The sequence below is a fragment of the Rhineura floridana genome, chromosome 11, assembly GCF_030035675.1.
Source record: "Rhineura floridana isolate rRhiFlo1 chromosome 11, rRhiFlo1.hap2, whole genome shotgun sequence".
Lineage (NCBI taxonomy): Eukaryota > Metazoa > Chordata > Lepidosauria > Squamata > Rhineuridae > Rhineura > Rhineura floridana.
The window spans coordinates 32710545-32731752 of record NC_084490.1 but is presented as its reverse complement, the minus strand read 5'-3'; the positions used below and the strand labels follow the sequence as shown (position 1 = coordinate 32731752).

The 21208-nt window shown below is 42.6% G+C and overlaps 2 protein-coding genes across 2 annotated transcripts; both read left to right on the top strand.

Moving 5' to 3' along the window:
• The first annotated feature begins 233 nt into the window (after nucleotides 1-233).
• LOC133367811 (olfactory receptor 14A16-like) lies at nucleotides 234-1169 on the top strand. Its single transcript, XM_061591915.1, has one exon. The coding sequence runs from the start codon at nucleotides 234-236 to the stop codon at nucleotides 1167-1169; it is 936 nt and encodes a 311-aa protein (XP_061447899.1).
• Nucleotides 1170-20014: 18845 nt separating this feature from the next.
• Nucleotides 20015-20950, top strand: LOC133367810 (olfactory receptor 14A16-like). The gene has a single exon (XM_061591913.1). The coding sequence runs from the start codon at nucleotides 20015-20017 to the stop codon at nucleotides 20948-20950; it is 936 nt and encodes a 311-aa protein (XP_061447897.1).
• Nucleotides 20951-21208: the final 258 nt, after the last annotated feature.

Genomic DNA, 21208 nt, shown 5'->3' with positions numbered 1-21208 from the left:
AAAAACTTGAAAGATGGTTGTATATCAGTTCTCACATTGGTTTGGCAAGTGTGAATCTGACAGATTTGGTGACAAATGCAAACTGAATCAAATCTCTTTCCCATCCCCACCCTCACCTAATTCACTATCATAATTCCCTTATACTTTAAGGTGAGACAAGCCTCTTTATTTATTTCTCTCTATCCAGCTATCCACTTGGAAATCTTTTCTGCAGAACAGTTTGAAGTGGTAATATGGTCAACCAGTCAACGGTAACAGAATTCCTTCTGATGGGATTTTCCAAAAACCAAGATGAGCAGATTTTGTATTTTGTGATGTTTCTCTGCATTTATTTGATAGCCTTAGTAGGGAATTTTCTCATTATCGCTGCCATTGCTCTAAACCACCAACTACATGCCCCAATGTACTTCTTTTTAGTTAACCTGTCACTGACAGACATTGGTTACATCACAACTACTATCCCCAAATCCATGGTTGCTTCTTTGACAGACAACAGACTGATTTCTTTTGCCGGCTGTGCTGCCCAGGTTTTCTTAATTATCAGCTTTGCAGGTTCCGAGATTGCCTTGCTCACTGTCATGGCTTATGACCGTTATGTTGCAATCTGTCGTCCTCTACAGTACAGGCTAATAATGAACTGGGATGCCTGCACCCAAATGGCAGCTGCTTCCTGGATTAGCACCCTGATCTATTCATCAGTACAGACCAGTGCCACTTTCAAGCTCGATTTCTGTGGGACTAATATTATTGGGCAGTATTTCTGTGATATCCCTCAGTTACAAAAGATATCTTGCTCTAATACAAAAGTTAACCAGATTCTGTTGTTTGTCACTGCTATCCCATTGGATACATTTTGTGTTGGGTTGATCTTTGCTTCCTATGGCAACATCTTCTCTGCTGTGCTGAGGATCCCATCAGTTCAAGGTAGATATAAAGCTTTCTCTACCTGCACTCCCCACCTAACTGTCTTTTCTTTATTCATGACCACAGCTCTTTTTTCATACATGAGACCTAAAAGCCTTTCCTCCCCCACAGTAGACCTGATTTCTGCTGTACTGTATACAGTTTTGCCACCAGTTCTTAACCCCATTATTTATAGCTTCAGGAACAAGGACATCCAAGAGGCGGTGTGGAAAATACCAAAGAAAATTAAAAGTCTCCTCCGATAATTCCTTAGGCTGCATCTCAGGCATATCACAATTCTTCTTTTTCTTTCTTATGATCATTTTTGTCTGATTCTTCCCTGTCCCCTGCATCCCCCTTACAACCACATCCCATTCCATTCATATGGACTTCACAGCAGCCTACTGCATTATTGTTCAGGGACTGGGAATCAAGTGGGAAAGGGGAAATATGTGCATGAGTAGTCTGGTCTTTGCTCAGCATTTTGATCTAACCCTCCGCCTCCAGTTACTCAGACTCTTCATTGATTTACAGCAGATGTGGAGGTGTTTTTTTCCCCTCCAGCCTAGGGACCACATTTCCTCATCAGCAACTTGCTCAAGACCACATGCCTTAGTGGGTGAAGCCAGAGACAAATGTGGGCATGGTGAGACACAAATGTGGATGGAAAAGTAGAGACTACTCTTACCTTTCTCTATCCCAGGCATGCAAAAGTCAGAGGATTAGACACATACATACATGTATACATACTCATGTACACTCTATCCAGGCAAGCAAGAGACAATATCGGAGTTCAAGGACACATTTTAGCCAGGCAACAGCACTCAAAGAAGGTGTGCACAGTGAATAGGTGGTGCGGGCTGGCCTGTGGAATTAGTCATTGCCCAGGGAGTGTCCTAAGTAATGGATAGAGTGGTCTGGAATTTCCCAATCCTTGGATATAGAGGCATGTTTGCTTAGTATCACTCAATTGGGTACTTACATATCCGTGAGTTATTAATTTAAGTAAAGAGAAAAGAAATGATGTATCTGGCCAGGGAGACTCAGAACTTGTAACTTAATTATCAGTTTTTAAATGATTTTATTTTAATCTGTCTAGATATTATGTATTTAATCATTATTAATTATATATGCATGTAGTTTATTTTGTGGTGGTCTGATAGATACACATAAACTAACGTGCACTGAATTTGTTTTTTAAAGAAGTTCTTTGTTACTTTTTGATGTGACAAACTATCTTCTCATTTGAATATTGACCAGAACTAACTCTTGCTCGAGAGATTCTTACTGACTTTGTAGCTGTGAAAGGCTGAAATATATGTTTGTTGCACTTGTATACATGCTCTGGTAAATGAATGACTATAATCGTATATAATAAAGAAAAGTTACATAAAATTATACTTCTATATTCAAATTATTTTATATATTTATTTTATGTAGCCCAGATTGAAGTTTTTTGAAGTTACCATGATTTATAGTTTATTTATAAACATATTTGTATACCGCTATTTCATTTTTTTAAAAAAAAACAATTAAAACAACAACTATATCATAAAAACCATTAAAATACAGAAAAAATACAGGAAAATACAGGAAAAACAAGGTCAGCTATTGCAAAGAGCCATCTTGTTAACTGCCTACATAAGCCTGGTGGAACAGAACATTTTTCAGCAGATGTTTAAAGGTTAAAACAGAAGGAGTTTGCTGAATCTCTGTTGGCAGAGCATTCCAGAAAACTAGGCTGATAACACTGAAAGCCCAATTTTTATTCAATGTTAAATAAGCCTCGCCAACTCAGGAGATAACCAGTGCATCGCTCCTGCAGATGATCTCAGTGGTCGAGCTGGGATATAAGGGTTCAGTTGATCCCTAAGGTACCCTAGACCTAAGTTGTTCTGGGCTTTGTAAATTAATATAAAGGACTTTGTACTTTGCTCCATAGTAGAAGGGGGTGAATGGAAAAAAAATTAACAGTGGTGTCACATCTTGTCAGCCATGTGCTCCCATCAGTAATCTGCCCACAGCATTTTGCACCAGCTGGATCTTCCAAACAGGCCCAAGGTCAGCCCCACATAGAGTGCATTGCAGTAATCCATGAGCAAGGTTACCAACACATGGACTACAATGATCAAGCTATTCCAGTAAAGCATGCTTCCCAGCTGTAGCTGACAAACCTTTAATCATCCATGACCTCTAAGTGGTTTATGTAAATAAAGGATTACAATAACTTTGTTTAAAGCATTAATGTTTTCCAAGGATGGGGAACCCTTTTGGGCCTTAGGACTGCATTTTCTTGTGAACAACCTTCTGAGGTCTATATGTCAGTGTTATTTGAGACCAGAAACAAAAGTGGATGGAACAAGTAATTTTAATTTTACCTTTGTACAGTAGGATAGCTTCTACATGCGCTCACACACCACTTTCAATCGTCTGTCCAGAAGACCAAGAGAGACTGAGAGTTCAAGGACACATTTCAGCCAGGCAAAAACACTTGGAGGCTGGAGCAAGGCCAGTGAGGGTTGTGACCTGGGGAAAGGGACTGTGGCCTTGGGAGAGCTTGAGAGGGCTGCGTTTCCCACACTCCAAGCCTGAGATTTCAACCCCAATCTACTCTATGGCTAGCAGCTGAAGTCCCTTTCACAGACAGATCCTTCTTCCCTCTTGGAATTACAGAATTTGTTATCTGCATTTTAAAATATATTTGACTGTGAAACAGCTAAGTCAAAATATACCTTGACAACTGTTAGTGTGATTTTTTTCCCCCGAGTCAGGATGAGGATTTTTTAAAAAAATTATTATATAAAACTATCCAGTACTATGCTCGACATAATTTACTTACTCGTATTTAATTAAAAGTGGGGCCATCCACAAACTATTACAGTATATTCCCAAGGCTTCAGGTACTCTGTGAGGTTTGCGGACATTTGGTCAACATTTATCATAAGTGCAGGGTCTCTTCATGATAGTCACAGCAACGCCCAATATTCTTTTTATGCTGCCGGGTTGAGAATAAGATTCTTGTTAATGCCTTCTCCTTCAACAACAGACGTCCATAGAAGCCAGTAAGCACAAAAGTGGAGAATGTTAGCTACTTAAAATAATCTTCTTGGTGGCTGACTCACCTCATTTCACTCTGAATGGCTCCAATCAGCAGGAAAGGACAAGGAAGCATGTTAGAGGACCCTTCTCAGTGGCTAAGACACTCCCCTTTCATTCTGATTGGCTCATAGGATGCTGGAGACATAGGGACACTGCTGGGACCCTTCCCTCCAAAAGGTAAGGGGTCTAAGACCCCTCTGAGAACCTGGATGACTACACGACTGTGTTTAAGTGGTTTATTCCTTCATACCAAAGGTGTCTCTCTCATATTGCAAAGTCAACATGTTAATCTTGCTCCAAACTGATAGATGCTCAACAATATCAATTGATATTAATGAGAATGATAATTTAAACCATATTTATGCCACCTTTCTATATAATACATGTAATAACTTAAAATCATCAATATCACTACATAATGCCACACCATAAATTTCAGAATGAGCAGATACCCATCTTCTGTTTCTGCCAGCTTCTTCTCATCAAAATCTTTCTTTAGCTTTTCTAAGACTTTCCAAATGTCATCACTGATATGTTCTTCTGGCAATTCTCCACAGGGATGTGTTTCCAAAGTCCTGCTTTTCAAAATCACTTATGTTACCTTTCACAAAGATGGAAGGCAAGGCAAGGCACTATAGGAAAATTGGCCTTTGACTCTCTTAGCCCGTGGTTGACACTTGAGACATTGGCATACAAGGATGTGGGTTTCCCTGTCACCCAGCAGCTCTCTGAAGGCTGTTGTCACAGTAAGCATGGCCATCGACAGATAGCACTGCAAACTACAGTGTGAAAACAGCTTGCTGAGAGCTGCCAAGAAATTGCTGATGTGCAGGAGGGCAGCAGATGAAGGAAGCAGGTGACCCAGGGGAGCCACAGAGGAACAAACATGGCAGGCCATGGCAGCTTCTCAGCAACCATCCTGCTTTTCTGCTGCTGCCTACCTCACCAACAATGAATGAATCTTATTCTTTATAGCTTCAGGAACAAGGACGTTCAAGAGGCAGTGCGGGAAATACCAAAGTTTTCGAACATGACTGCTGATGCTGCATTTCACACACATCACGATTCTGTATTCTTGCTGTTGTGTTCCTATGCAATACAGCAATTAGTATATAATAATTAAGTTGTGCAAGAATATATTTCCATATGTCAATCCATTTTTATTTTTATTTTGCCTTGTTGAAAAAGAAAAGTTTTCAATACACACCAAAAAAAACAAAAAAAAACCAGGAACCGTCTGCTTTGTAACTGGAGGGAATTCCAAAGGGTAGATTCCATGACACATCATGTAGAATGGACCTCTTGATAGGATGGACTCTTCAGGAGTCCCTCTCTTGCAGAGTGCAGTGGTTGACTGGGTATATAATGGGTGAGAGATTATTTTAGTAATCTTGGTCCCAAACTGCATACATGTACCAGCACCTTGAACTTATCTAATTGATAGCCAGTGTGACTGTTTCTGCAGTGGTGTAACTTGGTGCCAATAGCCTGCTCCAGGGAGCACTCAAGATACTGCATTTTACACTCACTGTGATTCTGAGTCATCCTCAAAAAGTGCCTGCTCTCTGTACATCATTTGGATCCAATCCTTTGCCTCCAGTTACTCAGAATCCTCATTGATTTGCAGCAGTCCTGCATAAGGTTTTTTTTCCTAGCTCAGGGACCACATTTGTAATCGGCAACCATCTGGGGAGCACATGCCTTAGTGGGTAAGGACAGAGACAATAGTGGACATGGCGAGATACAAAGGTGGATGGAACAATAGAGGTGACTATTTTCTTTGTGTATCCCAGGCATGTAAATCTCAGATGATTCAACACATACATATACACACTAATGTGCACTCTATCCAGGCAAGCAAAGGACACTATTAGAGTTCAATGACACATTTCAGCCAGGCAACAGCACTCAAGGAAGGTGTGCATGGAGTACAGTTGGTGAAGGCTATGGCCTGTGGAGTGGGTCACTGTCTGAGGGGAGTCCTAAGGACTCAATCGAGTGGCCTGGAATTTCTCCATTCTTGGGTTTAGAGGCATGTTTGCCTACTATCACTCTAAATTAGGTACATATACAGCATATCCATGAGTTATACATTTCATTTGAAAGAAATGATGTATCTTACCAGCCAGACGCTGAACTTGTAATTCATTTATGAGATTGTACATAATTTTATTTTGATCAGTGCATATATTATTCATTTAATTATTGTTACTTTTACATGCATGTAGTTTATTTTATGGTAGCTGTCCTTGTATATTTGCTCTGGTAAATGAATGATAATAAACTTATATAAAGAAAAAAGTTACACAAGATTATATTTCTATATTCAAGTTACATTCAAATTATTTTATTTTATATTCAAATTATTTTTATATATTTATTTTTTAACTTAATAGGATTTATGTTTTATTTTATTATTTACAAGCATTTGTATATGACTATTTCATTTCAAAAGATTGGGGGGTTGGACTTGATGGCCTTATAGGCCCCTTCCAACTCTACTATTCTATGATTCTATATCACAACCATTTACAACAAATAAAGATTATAATAAAAACCATTAAATTGCAGTAAAAACAAGGTCAACTATTGCAAAGAGACACCTTCTTAACTGCCTACATATATTTTAATGGTTAACACAGAAAGTGCCTGCTGAATCCCTGTTGGCAGAGCATTACAGAGAACCAGGCCCAGAGCACTGAAGGCCCAATTATTTAACAATGTCAACTCAAGACAGTGAGCCACTCTCGCACATGATCTAATAATCGAGCTGGGATACAAGGGTTCAGGTGATCCCTAAGGTGTCCTGGACCTACATTGTTGGCCATGTGCCCCCATCACCAATCTGGCCACTGCATTTTGCACCAGCTGGAACTTCCAAACAGGCTGAAGAGCAGCCCCCCCATACAGAGTAATGTAGTAATCCATCAGCAAGGCTACCAACACATGGACTACAGTCGTCAGGCTATCCCTGTCCAGGATGTTTGTCAGCTGTACCTGACACTATTCAAAATCTCTAAGCAGTTTATATACATAAAGGGCTAATTTAACTTTGTTTGAAGCATTAATGTATTCCAGGGGCGGGGAACCCTTTTGGGCCTCAGGGTTACATTATCTTATGGGCACCCTTCTGAGGTCTAAATGTCAGTGTTATAGGGGCCAGAGGACAAAGTGAATGGAACAAGTAATTTCAGTTTTACTGTTGTACAGCGGGATAGTTTCTACACACACTCACCCACCCCTCTCTAATATCTATCCAAAAAACCAAGAGACATTGCAGAGGACACATTCCAGCCATGCAAAAACACTTGGCATGTGGAGCAGGGCAAGCAAGTGTTGTGGTCTGGGGAGAGGGAATGTGGCCTTGTGAGAGCTGCATTTCTCACAGAAGAAGCCTGAGATTCCCACCCCAATCCAATCTATGACTAGCAAATAAACTCCATTTCACTGACAGGTCCTTCTCCTCTCTTGGAATTACGAAGCTTGTAATCTGCATTCTTAAAGATATTTTTCTATGAAACTGCTAAGTCAAAATATACTCTAACAACTGTTAGTATGATTTTTTTCCTGAGTCAGGATGAGGATTTAAAAATGTTTTCTTATGTAAAACTACTCAGTACTACACTCAACATAATTTGCTTACATTTACAAGTGGGCCATCCACAAACTATTGCAGTGTATTCCCAGTGCTTCATCTAGTCTGTGATCCTTGTCATTCTGTTTGGAGAGACTGGGAGATTTCTGCTATATGCAGTATAAATTTCTTCCTCCCATTTCCAGTTTTCTTCCTCTGTGCCCCCCCCCCGACTTCTCAAAAGTCCATATTGAGGTTTCAAAAGTTTAAACACTTCCACCACAATTCACAATGTATTTAAGTCTTCATACCTAAGGTGTGTCTCTTGCATGGAAAAGCCAACACCATAATCTTGGTCCAAATCAATAGGTGCTCAACCATCCAGGGTTGCTATTAATGAGAATGATAATTTAAACCATCTTTATGCCACCTTTCTATATAATACATATAATAACCTAAAAACATCAGTATCACTGAATAATGCCACACCATTAAGTTAAACATAAGCAGTTTCCCACCTTCATTTTCTGCCAGCTTGTTCTCATCAAAACCTGTAACCTCATCAAAACCAAAACCCTTAACACATTTTCCAAGCCTTTCTGAAGGTCATAATTGATAATGTTTTTCTGGCAACTCCCCACTGGGATGCGTTTCTAAAGAATATATGTCCACACTTCAAACCATTTGTATTTTAATTTTGCCTTGTTGAAAAACAAAAGTCTGCAATAGGCGCCAAAAAGAAGAGGCAGGCCTTGCCTGGTTCATAATGGGAGCGAATTCCGAATGGTAGGTGCCATGACATATTATATGGAATGGAGTTCCTGATAGGATGGTATCTGCAGGAGGCCCTCTCTTGCAGAGTGTAGTGATTGACTGGGTATATAATGAATGGGGCATTTCTTTTAGGTATCCTAGTCTCAAGCTGCATATATACACCAGTACCAGCATGTTGATCTTAGTTCAATAACTAATTGGTAGGCAGTGTGACTCTTTCTGCAGTGGTGTAACATGATGCTCCAGTGAGCAGTTGAGCCACTGCATTTTGTACTCACTGTGGCTTCCGTGCCATCCTCAAAAAAAGCCCCATCTTGAGTGCATTGCAGTAATCCAATCCAAAGGTTACAAGCACATGAATGACAGTGGTCAGTCAGACAGAACAGAGAGTTCAAAGTCTAAAAAGAGAGGGAAAAACCTCAGCACCCTTTTGGACTTTTTTCTGAGAGTTCTCATAATCTGTTGAAATTCATTAAAAATCAGCCATGTTCACAGAGTACCTGTAATCCTAATACTGACCTTGCCCCATACTCTGACCATCTTCTGCAGTTTAAAAGTTTTAAAAATGTCTGGCTGATTTTTAATTAAGTTAATAAATTTTGGCTCAAAGCCAATGATAAGGGTGGGCATGCTCAGTAAGAACCAACTGTCAGTGTTCTAAAAGCCTCATAGCTGCTGGGCTTGGTTAATCAGGAAGACCACACCCACACCAGACATTGATTTCATGTGAGACAGTCATGGCTTCCCTCAGAGAATCCTGGGAAGTGTAGTTTGTGAAGGGTGTTGAGAGGAGACTCCTATTCCACTGACAGAGCTCCAGTGGCCAGACTGGTTTAACAGTCAGCCACTGTGATTGAAGGTCTGTGAGGGGAACAGGGCATCTCCTAGCAACTCTCAGCACCCTTCACTAACTACACTTCCCAGGATTCTTTGAGAGAAGCCTTGACTGTCCAAAGTGAAATAAAGGTCTGATGTGGATGTGGCCTGGGACAGCTTTGGTTTAAATGTTGGTGGGAGGCTACAGGTGCATGCTGTAGAATAAAACAGTGGGGGAAAGCCTGAAAAAGAATGATTCTGTTTACAATGTTTTCCTTTTGGAAAGGAAAGGGGCTTCCCTTGTGCCCAGTGCCCACCCACCCAATCTCCTCCCCTCCCACTCCCTGCCCCTTCCCTGGGTCAGTGTTGGACTAGGACCTGGGAGACCAGGGTTCAAATCCCCACACAGCCATGAAGCTCACTGGGTGGCCTTGGGCCAGTCACTGCCTCTCAGCCTCAGAGGAAGGCAATGGTAAAACCACCTCCGAATACCATTTACCATGAAAACCCTATTCAAAGGGTCGCCATAAGTTCGGTTGAAGGCAATCCATTTCCATTTTTAAACATGATTGCACAGAAATAAATCCCATTGAACTCAAAAAGTATGCAAATGATGAAACTAGGGTTGCCAGGCCCAGCCTCCAAGAGGTCTTCTATAGTTTTAAAAGTTGTGCAGGGGAAGTGAGAATTTCACCTTGTGGTTTTTCCCATTACAGTGTTGCAAGAAAACCTGCACTTGGCTGGATTTTCTCTTCTCTTAAAGATATAAAATCATTCTCAGGCCCGGAGCCTGGCAACCCTAGATTAAACACACCCTCCCTTCTCCCTCCTATCCCCTCCCTCTTGACCCTTCCTTCCCCCTTCCTTTGCCCCTCCCTCCCCATCACCTTCAAATTCCCTCCTTCCCCTTCCTCCTCCTCCTCCTCCCCTTCCTCCTCCCCATGGTCAGTTTTACCTATCTTAAGCATGATTGCACACAAGTAAATACTGTTATGAGAATGGAGGTTGGGATGGATGATTCCTGTGGGTCCCATTCCAACCTCTGATTTGGAATCCTATGCCTTGGGGACAGAAACTCACTCTGCTGGTCAGATGAGTCTCTCCTTTGTTAATCAAATAGATTGGCCAGGTAAGATAATGGGCCTATCAGTTGCCTAGCAACGGTGAATGGGCCAGGAAGACCCTTTTGTCATTCAAACTCTTCAGGAGAGCATCCCCCCACTTCCTGGAGCCCAGCAGAGGCTTGTAGTTTTGAGTTGTGTCTAGAGAATTGCTGGGAACTGGAAGTCAGGCAGAGAGACTGGCTCTCTGCACCATGGCCTTTCGGGTGCCTCTTGCAACCCAGATGGAAAAGCTGGATATTGGACTGCTGATGCCTTGAACCCCTCCATTCTGAATCTCAGGTTGGAATGTATGTAAATAAATAAACCATATTTCATAAAGACACTGCAGTCTCTGCTGACCTTCTTTCCCAAAGGAAACCAAACCCTGGAGGATCACAGGGACACCGGAAATCTCACCGCTCGGAGATTGGGGGAGACGTGCATCAATACCATTGAAATCTATAAGCATGCAAATGATCAAACTTCCCCTCCCCCTTCATTTGCCCCCCTCCAATTTGCTCCTTCCCTCCCCCCCTCCCCCATGGTCAGTTTTTCTAATTCTAACCATGATTGCATAGGAGTAAATCCTCCGTGGCGCAGAGTGGTAAGCGGTGGTAACACAGCCGAAAGCTCTGCTCATGGCCGGAGTTCGATTCCAACGGAAGGAGGAAGGTGAATCTCCGGTAAAAGGGGTCGAGGTCCACTCAGCCTTCCATCCATCCGTGGTCGGTAAAATGAGTACTCGGCATATGCTGGGGGGTAATGAAAGGCCAGGGAAGGAACTGGCAATCCCACCCCATATATATGGTCTGCCTAGTAAACGTCAGAAGACGTCACCTTAAGAGTCGGAAATGACTTGCACTACAAGTGTGGGGACACCTTTACCTTTTTAAATCCCATTGAACTCAATAAGCATGCAGATGATCAGACCTGCTTTCCCCCTCCTTCCCCTCTCCTCTCTCTTCCTCCTCCCCCCTCTTCCTTCTTCCTCCTCCCCTTCCCCCTTCAGTCCTCCCTCCCTCCCCCAGGTCAGTTTTACCTATCCTAAGCATGATTGCATGGGAGTAAATCACACTGAACTCAATAAACATGCAAATGATCAAACCTGTCCTCCTCCCCTCCCCCTCCTGCCTGCTCCTATCCCAGTCCTCCCCTCTGCCTTTCCTCCCCTCCTTCTTCCTCTTCCTCTTCCTCCTCCTGCCCTCCCCATCCCCTGTGGTCAGTTTCACCTATCCTAAGCATGATTGCAGGGGAGTAAATCCCACTGAACTCAATAAGCATGATCAATCCATTCTCAGCAAGCTTGCACAGGATCCCATTTCTTACTTCCCGGATTAAAAAGCAGGGAAATTCACTAATAGGCAAAAAACCAAATTCTTCCAAGCTACACAGCAAGTGGATTGGACTGTGAAAGACCAACCCAAATTGTGTTTGCATTTTGACAAGTTTGTACGGCAGTACAATATCTCAGAGAGGTCAGGTCTCCTGCTCCCCTGGTGCATTCACTATAGCTGTGCAATTTCCCTGCTTTTTAAAGTTTGATAGAAATATCTGTGGGCTATAGGTACATTCTTCAAGCACAAGGTTTTTTGCCTATTAGTGAATATAGTTGTTAAATAGCATTGGGGCAATATGGTATTCTGCAGAACATCACAGGACAACTGCCAGGTGACAAGCAGACAGTCACCTAATGATATTCTGTCGAACGGCCCCTGGACCATGGTAAATCAGTGTCTCCAATATCCATCTCATTGAGTCGGCTCAAGAAGATATTATGGTCAATGGTACAAAAATGACTAAGAGATCACATAAGAATAACAGGGTCACACTCCCACTGTTCTCCCAATGAAGGCCATCCAGCAGGATAACCAAGTTTAATTTCATCCCATAACAAGGCCTGAACCCAGACTGAAATATGTCAAGATAATCACTTTTATCCAAGTGTGCTTGCAACTGTCTACTCACAACCCCTCAATCATTTTCCCCCAAAGGTTGATTTACCGGGGGGAGGGGGGTCACAGGCCAGTGGGTCCAGTGTGGGTGTTTTGAGGAGTGCTCAGATCATCACCTCTTTCCAGACTGGCAGGAGCACTCCCTCTCCCAACAATGTGGATTCAGAACAAGAGCACTCTTCCCTCCTGTGGTTTCAGAAGCATATTCAGAAACAAACTGTATGCAATGGTGGAGGCAGAACACAGCCGTCATGGCTAAAAGCCATTGATAGTTTTATCCTCCATGAATTTGTTTAATCCTCTTTGAAAGACATTGAAGTGGGCCAGCACCACTTCCTGTGTGTGCAAATTTCTTTGTCCAACTGTTGCTGTGGGAAGCCATACCCCTTCAGCATGTTTTAAGATGCTAAGATGGGCAAGGTTTTAGGAAAAACATATTTGGGCACATCATTGCAAGTGCCTTGTCTAGGTGATTAGGCCTCATTAACTGACACTGATCCCATGACGTTTTGCTACAGATCTCACTGGACACTACAGTAAATATGGCATCAAAATTGCTACTGACTTTACCCCCAAAGTGACTTCGAAATAACTCAGCATGGGTTTCTGAAGGGTCTAAATTTCCATTTCCTGAAGTAGATGTTAACAAGCCCTAGACAAAATAAAAAAAACTCTACTGGATGTTGAGGATAAAGCAGAGAAGTTGCCCTTATTTGTCACCCTCACCAGCATGCAGTAGGCAACTTCTGCAGCACATTATTAATTAAAATAATTTATTTTCTGCCCTTCCTCCCAGAAGGAGACCAAGGTTGCAACTCGAGCCATCATCTATTCTGTTTAATTGTTCTTAGGAATCTGATACAACCAAGCATTGAATGTTCTCTGCAGTGCCAGAGGGAGCACTTGAGGTCAATGGTGTCAAGAGCCCAATATGTCTCACTCTTCCATAGCAAAGGAAGGGGTTCAGAAGGTTTGTCTACTCTATCCACTGGAAAAGAACACCTAGAGCTTCTAGGAATCCATTTGATTCCATTAGTCTTCAGGGATGAACAACCAAATAGGTGGTCCATCCAATTGCACCCCTGCTGGGATAACTGAAGCCATGAGTCTAAACTTCACAAGGAAGGGTTCCAATCATGACAATAGGGTGATATTCACAGCTCCTATTTCCAGACCACCATTTCCTCCATCAGGAACAAAGTCCAAATTGACAGTATGCCATGTCCTGTGTGTCAGATTGATGACAGCATGAGACAGCCCCATTTTCATCATTGAGGGTATAATATTCTCAGCTGCAACACTAAAGGCAGTTTTACCACTGAAGTTAAAATTCAACAACACAGCCAAGAACATCTTTGCCTGCTCGTTCAGAGAAGTTGTTTGGCAACATGATGGATGGCACAAAAGCAGCAATCCTAGTTCACCAGATGCAGACCCTCACAGCCAGCTCCAAGACACCAGGACTTTCTGGTGATGATGGGAAACTTGTGAACTACAGCCACTCCTTCCACATCACTGTAGTCTGTGCTAATTCTGCACCAAGTATCTGGATGTGCATAGATGGGTCAGATCAACTCCTCCTAGCTCACCCACCCAGGTCTCAGCAATACATGCCAGATGAACACCCTCATCCATGATCAAATCATGGATGTGAGGTCAAATTATATACTGATTTGGCATTAAACAGCAGCACATCAGCTGAGCGACCAGGACTCCGGCAATGGGAGTGGTAGGCAGGGCAAAACAGCAATAAAGAGACTCAGCCTCACCTTCCATGATGGCTTCTCCCTTCTCTATCTCCCCTTACCCTTGGCCACTGAAACTAGGGCAGCATCACCCATGGTTCTCACTTTTCGAACAGCTCTTCCCAAGCCTTCTGACAAAATCTACAACCAGTTAATTATTAATTACACCAGAATGTATCTGACTTAGTAGGAACAGTTTTATATAGAGAATTGAATATTCAGAAGATTTATATGCAACATCCATGTTTTGCATGTAATTTGGTCTTATATAATATTTTTGCAAGCAATTTTCCCTACCACATTTTTGTCTTCACTAATACATAGTGTTATGAGCATGGGGGGGGGGGGGCTGGAATGGATGATTTCTGTGGGTCACCTTTCCAGCCTCTGATTTGGAATCCTATGCCTGGGAGACTGGCTCTGCTAGCCAGATGAATCTCCTTTGTTAATCAAATAGAGTAGCTAGGTAGTTAATGGTCCTATTTAGTTGCCCGGTAACTGGTGAAAGGGGCTGGGAAGATCCTTTTGTCATTTTAAACTCTACTGGAGGAGAGTCTCCCCCCCACTCCTGGGCGGGGAGAAGTGTGTTTGGGGTTGGAAGTGGGTGTACTGGAGAACTAGGGCGGCAGGCATGCGCAGAGGCTGGCTCCCTGCATCGTGGCGATAGGATGCCCCTGCACCTAGATGGAAAAGTTGGATATTAGACTGCTGACGCCTTGAACCCCTCCATCCTAAGCTCAGGTTGGAATGTGTGTACATAAATAAACCATATTTCATAAAGACACCACAGTCTCCGCTGGCCTTCTTCCCAAAGGAAACCAAACCCTGGATGGGCGCAGGGACCCCCTGAAATCTCACCGCTCGGAGATTGGGGGAGGCGCGCAACACTGGTGTTAGAAGTGGGATTGAGTTTCCTAGATGAAGCCTTGGGAGCAAGGTGTGCCTGAGTCAAGATGGAGGGGAGAACAGCATTTCTCCTGGAACAGATGAAATTGATGTTCCAGCTGGACCAGCAGCAAAGGCAGAAAGAACGCCAGGAGGACCAGCAGCAAAAGCAACAGGAGCGGCAGGAGCATTGGAAACGAATGGGAGAGATATATGAAAGCATCTTTGGAGAGAAAAAGGAGACCCCATGTGAGGAGGTGAGAGCCCTGCCTGATCAGCCACTACAAGGGGTCGAGTGTGACCCAGGAGTCCAGCTGCAGAGCACCCAGATGGAGGTGGCTAAAGAGATCCAGAAAGTGGATGGGCAGCTGGAGGGAGTGGGCTGTAAGGAGTTGCAGTCAGTAGTGGAGGAAGAAGAAGTTTTGATTGTCCAGGAGCCTGCCAGGGGGGGGAAACAGCAGAGAGCTGGAAGTGAAACCCCAAGATTTGAAGGAGGACAGGCTGGAAAAAGAAGAGGAAGATGCCTTCGAAGAAAGTAAAATAGAGGCTGGAGAAGAGATGCTGCTGATAGATTTCTCTGCTCCCTGTGTGCCAGCTGTGGAAGAGAAAGTGCAGGAGGAAGAAAAAGCTTCAGACAAAGGTGAACTAGAGGCTGGAGAGGAGCTGCCAGCGCCTGGAGAAATGGCTGTGAAAGAAAAGGTGCAGCAGGAGAAACCTGAGAAGGGAGTTCAAGTTCAAGAGAAGCTCCCAGCGCCTGGAGAGATGGGTGAGATAAAATCCCCAAGTGACTTTGTCCCTTGGGTGCCCCATAATGGTCTTGTGGGGTGGGATGCAGCTCCTATGATGGGTGCAGTCCTTGGGCGAATTCCAGCAGTGAGAGGCACCCAGTACTCAGTGAGTTTGGATGGTAAGAGACACTGGGAGGGTTTCCTGCCTCTGTTTGGGCCCATGTTTCATACTGGAGATTGTGAGGGAGGACAGAGAAGATTTCTTTCTGCCAGCCTGGGTGGACTAGGCCAGCTAATCTTTAAGAAGATCCCCCCGGATAAAGACTTGTGGCAGAACTTTGATTTGGTGTTTGGGGCAGGAGACCAAGTGGACTGGCTTGAAGACTTTTCCCAGAGCAGAGAGTGGCAAGAACATGGCTACAGCCTGCCATGTGCTGGGGAGGAAACAAATCTGTTCCTGAAAAGGAGTCCCAACCCCCTGCAGGCAGCAGCAGGGATCAGCTTGGACTGGGAACGCCATGAAGCCCCAAGACAAAGGGCCATGTTGGCAACCGCATGGCTTCGGGGTGGGGGTTGTGCTTATGGGACTGTGTAATGCTGTTGATTTGTGCCCTTCTGCATGCTGGTGGGGATATGAGCTGTTTAATGGTTTTTTAGGAATCATGCTGATAGGGGTTTTTTTGGTAATAAGATTTTATTGTTTAGGATTTGTTATTCTGTGACTTGGATTGTGGGTGTATGTACAAGTGTTTGGGGGAGCAAGGAGTAAATGTACATGTGGTTGAGGGCATGCTTAAACATGTCAGGAACTCAGGCAACTGCCAAGTTATGAGGACTGGGTAAGCTGTTGGATGCAGAACTGTGACTGGGAGCTCCAAGAAAGAAGAGGAAGCCCAAAGAGAGAGTAATTAATGGAAAAAGGTGTTGTAAGGGAATGGACTGTTTTTGTACTTGTACGGAAATGAGACTGTAGAATGACTATGTTGTAATGATGTATATTGCAATGTCTTCCTAACCTGTATCTGTTATTTCTTTGTAGGAAAAGTTGTTATTCTGTTGTTTTTTGCAGGTCTGGGACAGACCTCTTTCAAAGAAGGGTGTAGTGTTATGAGCATGGGGGGGGCTGGAATGGATGATTTCTGTGGGTCACCTTTCCAGCCTCTGATTTGGAATCCTATGCCTGGGAGGCTGGCTCTGCTAGCCAGATGAATCTCCTTTGTTAATCAAATAGAGTGGCTAGGTAGTTAATGGTCCTATTTAGTTGCCCGGTAACTGGTGAAAGGGGCTGGGAAGATCCTTTTGTCATTTTAAACTCTACTGGAGGAGAGCCTCCCCCCCACTCCTGGGCGGGGAGAAGTGTGTTTGGGGTTGGAAGTGGGTGTACTGGAGATCTAGGGCGGCAGGCATGCGCAGAGGCTGGCTCCCTGCATCGTGGCGATAGGATGCCCCTGCACCTAGATGGAAAAGCTGGATATTAGACTGCTGATGCCTTGAACCCCTCCATCCTAAGCTCAGGTTGGAATGTGTGTACATAAATAAACCATATTTCATAAAGACACCACAGTCTCCGCTGGCCTTCTTCCCAAAGGAAACCAAACCCTGGATGGGCGCAGGGACCCCCTGAAATCTCACCGCTCAGAGATTGGGGGAGGCGTGCAACAATATACATTTTGATGCACATTTCCCTTAATACATGCATTTTTGTACACATTATTTGTTTGGAGAAATGAGTTGCAACATTTTAAAGATGTGTGGATTTTGTTGAATAGTTGCACTTTGGTTTGCATATTGTTTTGGAAAATGTGAGTTAGGTAGGCTTGCATTCAATTGTGAATTAAACTCAATATTTTCCCCTATCCATAGTCAGGGTGAAGGTTTTGAAGACAGAAGAAAAAGGAAGGGCTGGAAAGACAGACAATACATCTCTTGTTTATTAAGTTAATTCTTGCACATTGTCATGGGACCTCTATGGTTCTCTATGGAGTGAATCCCTGAAACACCACAGACAAAAAGGATGACTTAATCTCTACTTAATAATCATCTTCTAATAAAGACCATAGTTAAGCACGTGGGCACTCCGCTCTTCCAAGCAAAGAATGGAGGTGAGTAGAATCCTCATGCCTGAACAGCAGCAGGGACCAGGGCTCCAAAAGTGCTTAGGATTTCAGTTCTAATAGGATTTCAGTTATATCATGAAAGAAAATACTATTTTTTATAGGAAACAATAATGTTGTGTTTCAGAATTTTAGTGATTTGTCTCAAACTCTGATATTTGAATCTAGCAAGATTTGTTAGTGATTATGCTTCTCAAAAACAAAACATTCCTGAGCTTATTATCTCTTATTTCTACTGCAAATACCAAGAATAGCTAGGTTCTTATAAAGTGGTATGGAATTAATATGAAAAATAGTTAATGTCATGACTCATAAAGAAATTATACAGGTATGCGGGACTTTTGGCACTCCAGAGGCTGTTGAACTACAACTCCCATCAGCACCAGCATGCATGGCCAGTCATGATGGGAGCTGTAGTTCAGCAACATCTGGAGGGCCAATAGTTTCCCACACCTGGCATAATACTAGAGAAGATCCTTGATGTCACCAGATTCCATGGAGGTTTTGTTTATTTGTTTATATCTAATAGTACGGTTCAAATGTTATATATTTTCTCTTTATTCTGCTGAGCTATCTCAAGAATCTAATTGTTTTCTAATGTTGATTTAACATACAATTGGGATGGATCTACTGAAGTATTTATGTTTGTTGATATTTTTTCCCCAGTTAAACTGTAAACTTTTCATATAACTTACTGGTTGTAAATATTAGTTTGTTTCTCCAAGCCACCTTCAACTTCCTCCAAATTATAATCTTTTTTTTGCCCTGTTTCATTCAATACCTTGGAAGCATACACTATTTTTATTGGCGTGTAAATCTCTGCACAAATTCCATCATGAATATGTTGCCACATCTAATATAAAAGGTTAAAACATTCATGCACCTGATCTGTAAACTTTCCACTCACTTTTTGAGAAGGATTAATTGTGTCATTTGAATGTATGTCACACATGTCTAGTACTGCCATCACCAATTCCAATGTTCATACAGGATTCCTCTTTCAGACAGTGTATGGATGAACCCAATATTCTGGTGTGCTTCATAAAAGCAATGTGACCTGAGGGAGGAATACCAAGAGACAAGGTGAGTTCCTTGAACTAGTAATTTCCCTAACAAACTTTAGCACTAGCAACTGCTAACAACTGAGATAGTTAGAGTAGAACAAGGAGCTCCTTTTGCATACAAAGAACGTAATTGTGAATTGCTGACGAGTTTTGTTTCATTTGGACAAACCAGAGATAAGTATGTATTCCTCAAATAATTAGCCTTGGGATCTAGTTTGTGGATTTGTGTGTGCAGTGGGGAAGTGAAGGAAGAAACAAGAGACACACAAGTCCCATATAGATGTTATGGCCCCCATGTTCATCAACAAAGGACGAAGGAGTGGAAGTGGGGCAGTTCTGAGTAGCTCCCCCCATTGCATGCTCACATCTGGGCCTTCCAATAACACCTGTTCATACACCTCAGTAATCTGTAGGAAAGAGGAGCAACCTTGCCTGACATCCGTCACCCCCATAGGGGCCCTCCATTGACATCTGTCCACACATCCTGGACATCTGTATGAGGATGAACATATAGCATATAGTTATACAGTACATAGAGAGTATATAGTTATACATAGAAAGACTGCTAATGGATATGGAAGACCAATCACTTATATGCCATGGCAACCTTTGTGTGTATAACTATATCCATGAAGATTTCCCTCCCTACTGAGGTTTATGCTATAATTGTGCATGACGGGAAAAGAACACATAGCATCAGGAAATGGGTGTGAAGGATACAGAAGTTATAACACCCTTGTAGGGCAACAGAGTTGGCTGAAAACTTGCCACATTTTAAAAAAAAAAATATATCAAGTGCATTGACAGTTTGGAAGTTAATGGATATTTGCAAAGCAATAATATTGCCCCCAATAATCTCTCAACTAGAGATGGAAAGATCTGTCAATTTTAGCTCTCTCAGTGTCTCATTTTTCCAGTCGGACATTCAGGACTCTACATTTCTGCAACACATTTTCTCTAATGTACGCATTTTAGTAAAAATGGTTTAGTTGTAGAATTGCATTGCAAAATTCAAATAAATGTGAATTTCAAAGGATGGCTATGTTCAGTTCTCACATTGTTTTGGAACGTATGGGTTTGATAGATGTGTCTTTAAATGGAATCACATTTCTTCCCCATCCCTACCATCTCCCAATTCACTGTCGTTAACTCCTTATACTATAAGGTGAGATAGGTCTCTCTGTTTATTTTTCTACAACAGGCCAGCACAGCTACCCACTTGGAAATCATTTCTACAGAACATTTCAAAGAGATAAAATGGCCAACCAATCTACGGTAACAGAGTTCCATCTGATGGGATTTTCTAGTAACCAAGATGAGCAGATTTTGTATTTTGTGATGTTTCTCTGCATTTACTTAATAGCTTTAGTAGGGAATTGTCTCATTATCACTGTAATAGTTCTAAACCACCAACTACATACTCCAATGTACTTCTTTTTGGTCAACCTGTCACTGACAGATATAGGTTACATCACAACTACTATCCCCAAAACCATGGTTGCTTCTTGGACAGACAACAGACTGATTTCTTTTGCCGGCTGTGTTGCCCAGGTTTTCTTATTGATCAGCCTTGCAGGTTCTGAGCTTGCCTTGCTCACTATCATGGCTTATGACCGCTATGTTGCAATCTGCCATCCTCTACAGTACCGACTAATCATGAACTGGGATGCATGCACCCAAATGGCAGTTGCTTTCTGGATAACTGCCCTGATCTATGCATTGTTACAGACCAGTGTCACTTTCAGGATGTACTTCTGTGGGTCCAATATTATTGGGCAGTATTTCTGTGATGTCCCTCAGTTGATGAAGATATCTTGCACTGATACAAAAGTTAACCAGATTCTGATTTTTTTCTTTGGGATTACAGTGAATTCATTTTTTGTTGGGTTCATCTTTGTTTCCTATGGCTACATCTTCTCTGCTGTGCTGAGGTTCCCATCAGTTCAAGGTAGATATAAAGCTTTCTCTACCTGCACTCCCCACCTGACTGTCTTTTCTTTATTCATGTCCTCAGCTCTTTTTTCATACATGAGGCCTAAAGCACTTTCCTCTCCCACTGTGGACCTGATTTCTGCTGTACTGTATACAGTTTTGCCACCAGTTCTTAACCCCATTATTTATAGCTTCAGGAACAAGGACATCCAAGAGGCGGTGTGGAAAATACAAAAAAAAATTAAAAGTCTCCTCAGATAATTGCTTAGGCTGCATCTCAGGCAAATCACAATTCTGCTTTTTCTTTCCTATGCCCATTTTTGACTGATTCTTCCCTGTCTCCTGCATCCCCCTTACAACCACATCCCATTCCATTCATACAGACCTCACAGCAGCCTACTGCATTATTGTTCAGGGACTGGGAATCAAGTGGGAAAGGGGAAAAGGGAAATCTGTGCATGAGTAGTCTGGTTTTTGCTCAGCATTTTGATCCAACCCTCTGCCTCCAGTTACTCAGAC

Bases quoted from the DNA above. Each gene is read 5' to 3' on its own strand.
- LOC133367811 (XM_061591915.1), top strand. From the start codon at position 234: ATGGTCAACCAGTCAACGGTAACAGAATTCCTTCTGATGGGATTTTCC.
- LOC133367810 (XM_061591913.1), top strand. From the start codon at position 20,015: ATGGCCAACCAATCTACGGTAACAGAGTTCCATCTGATGGGATTTTCT.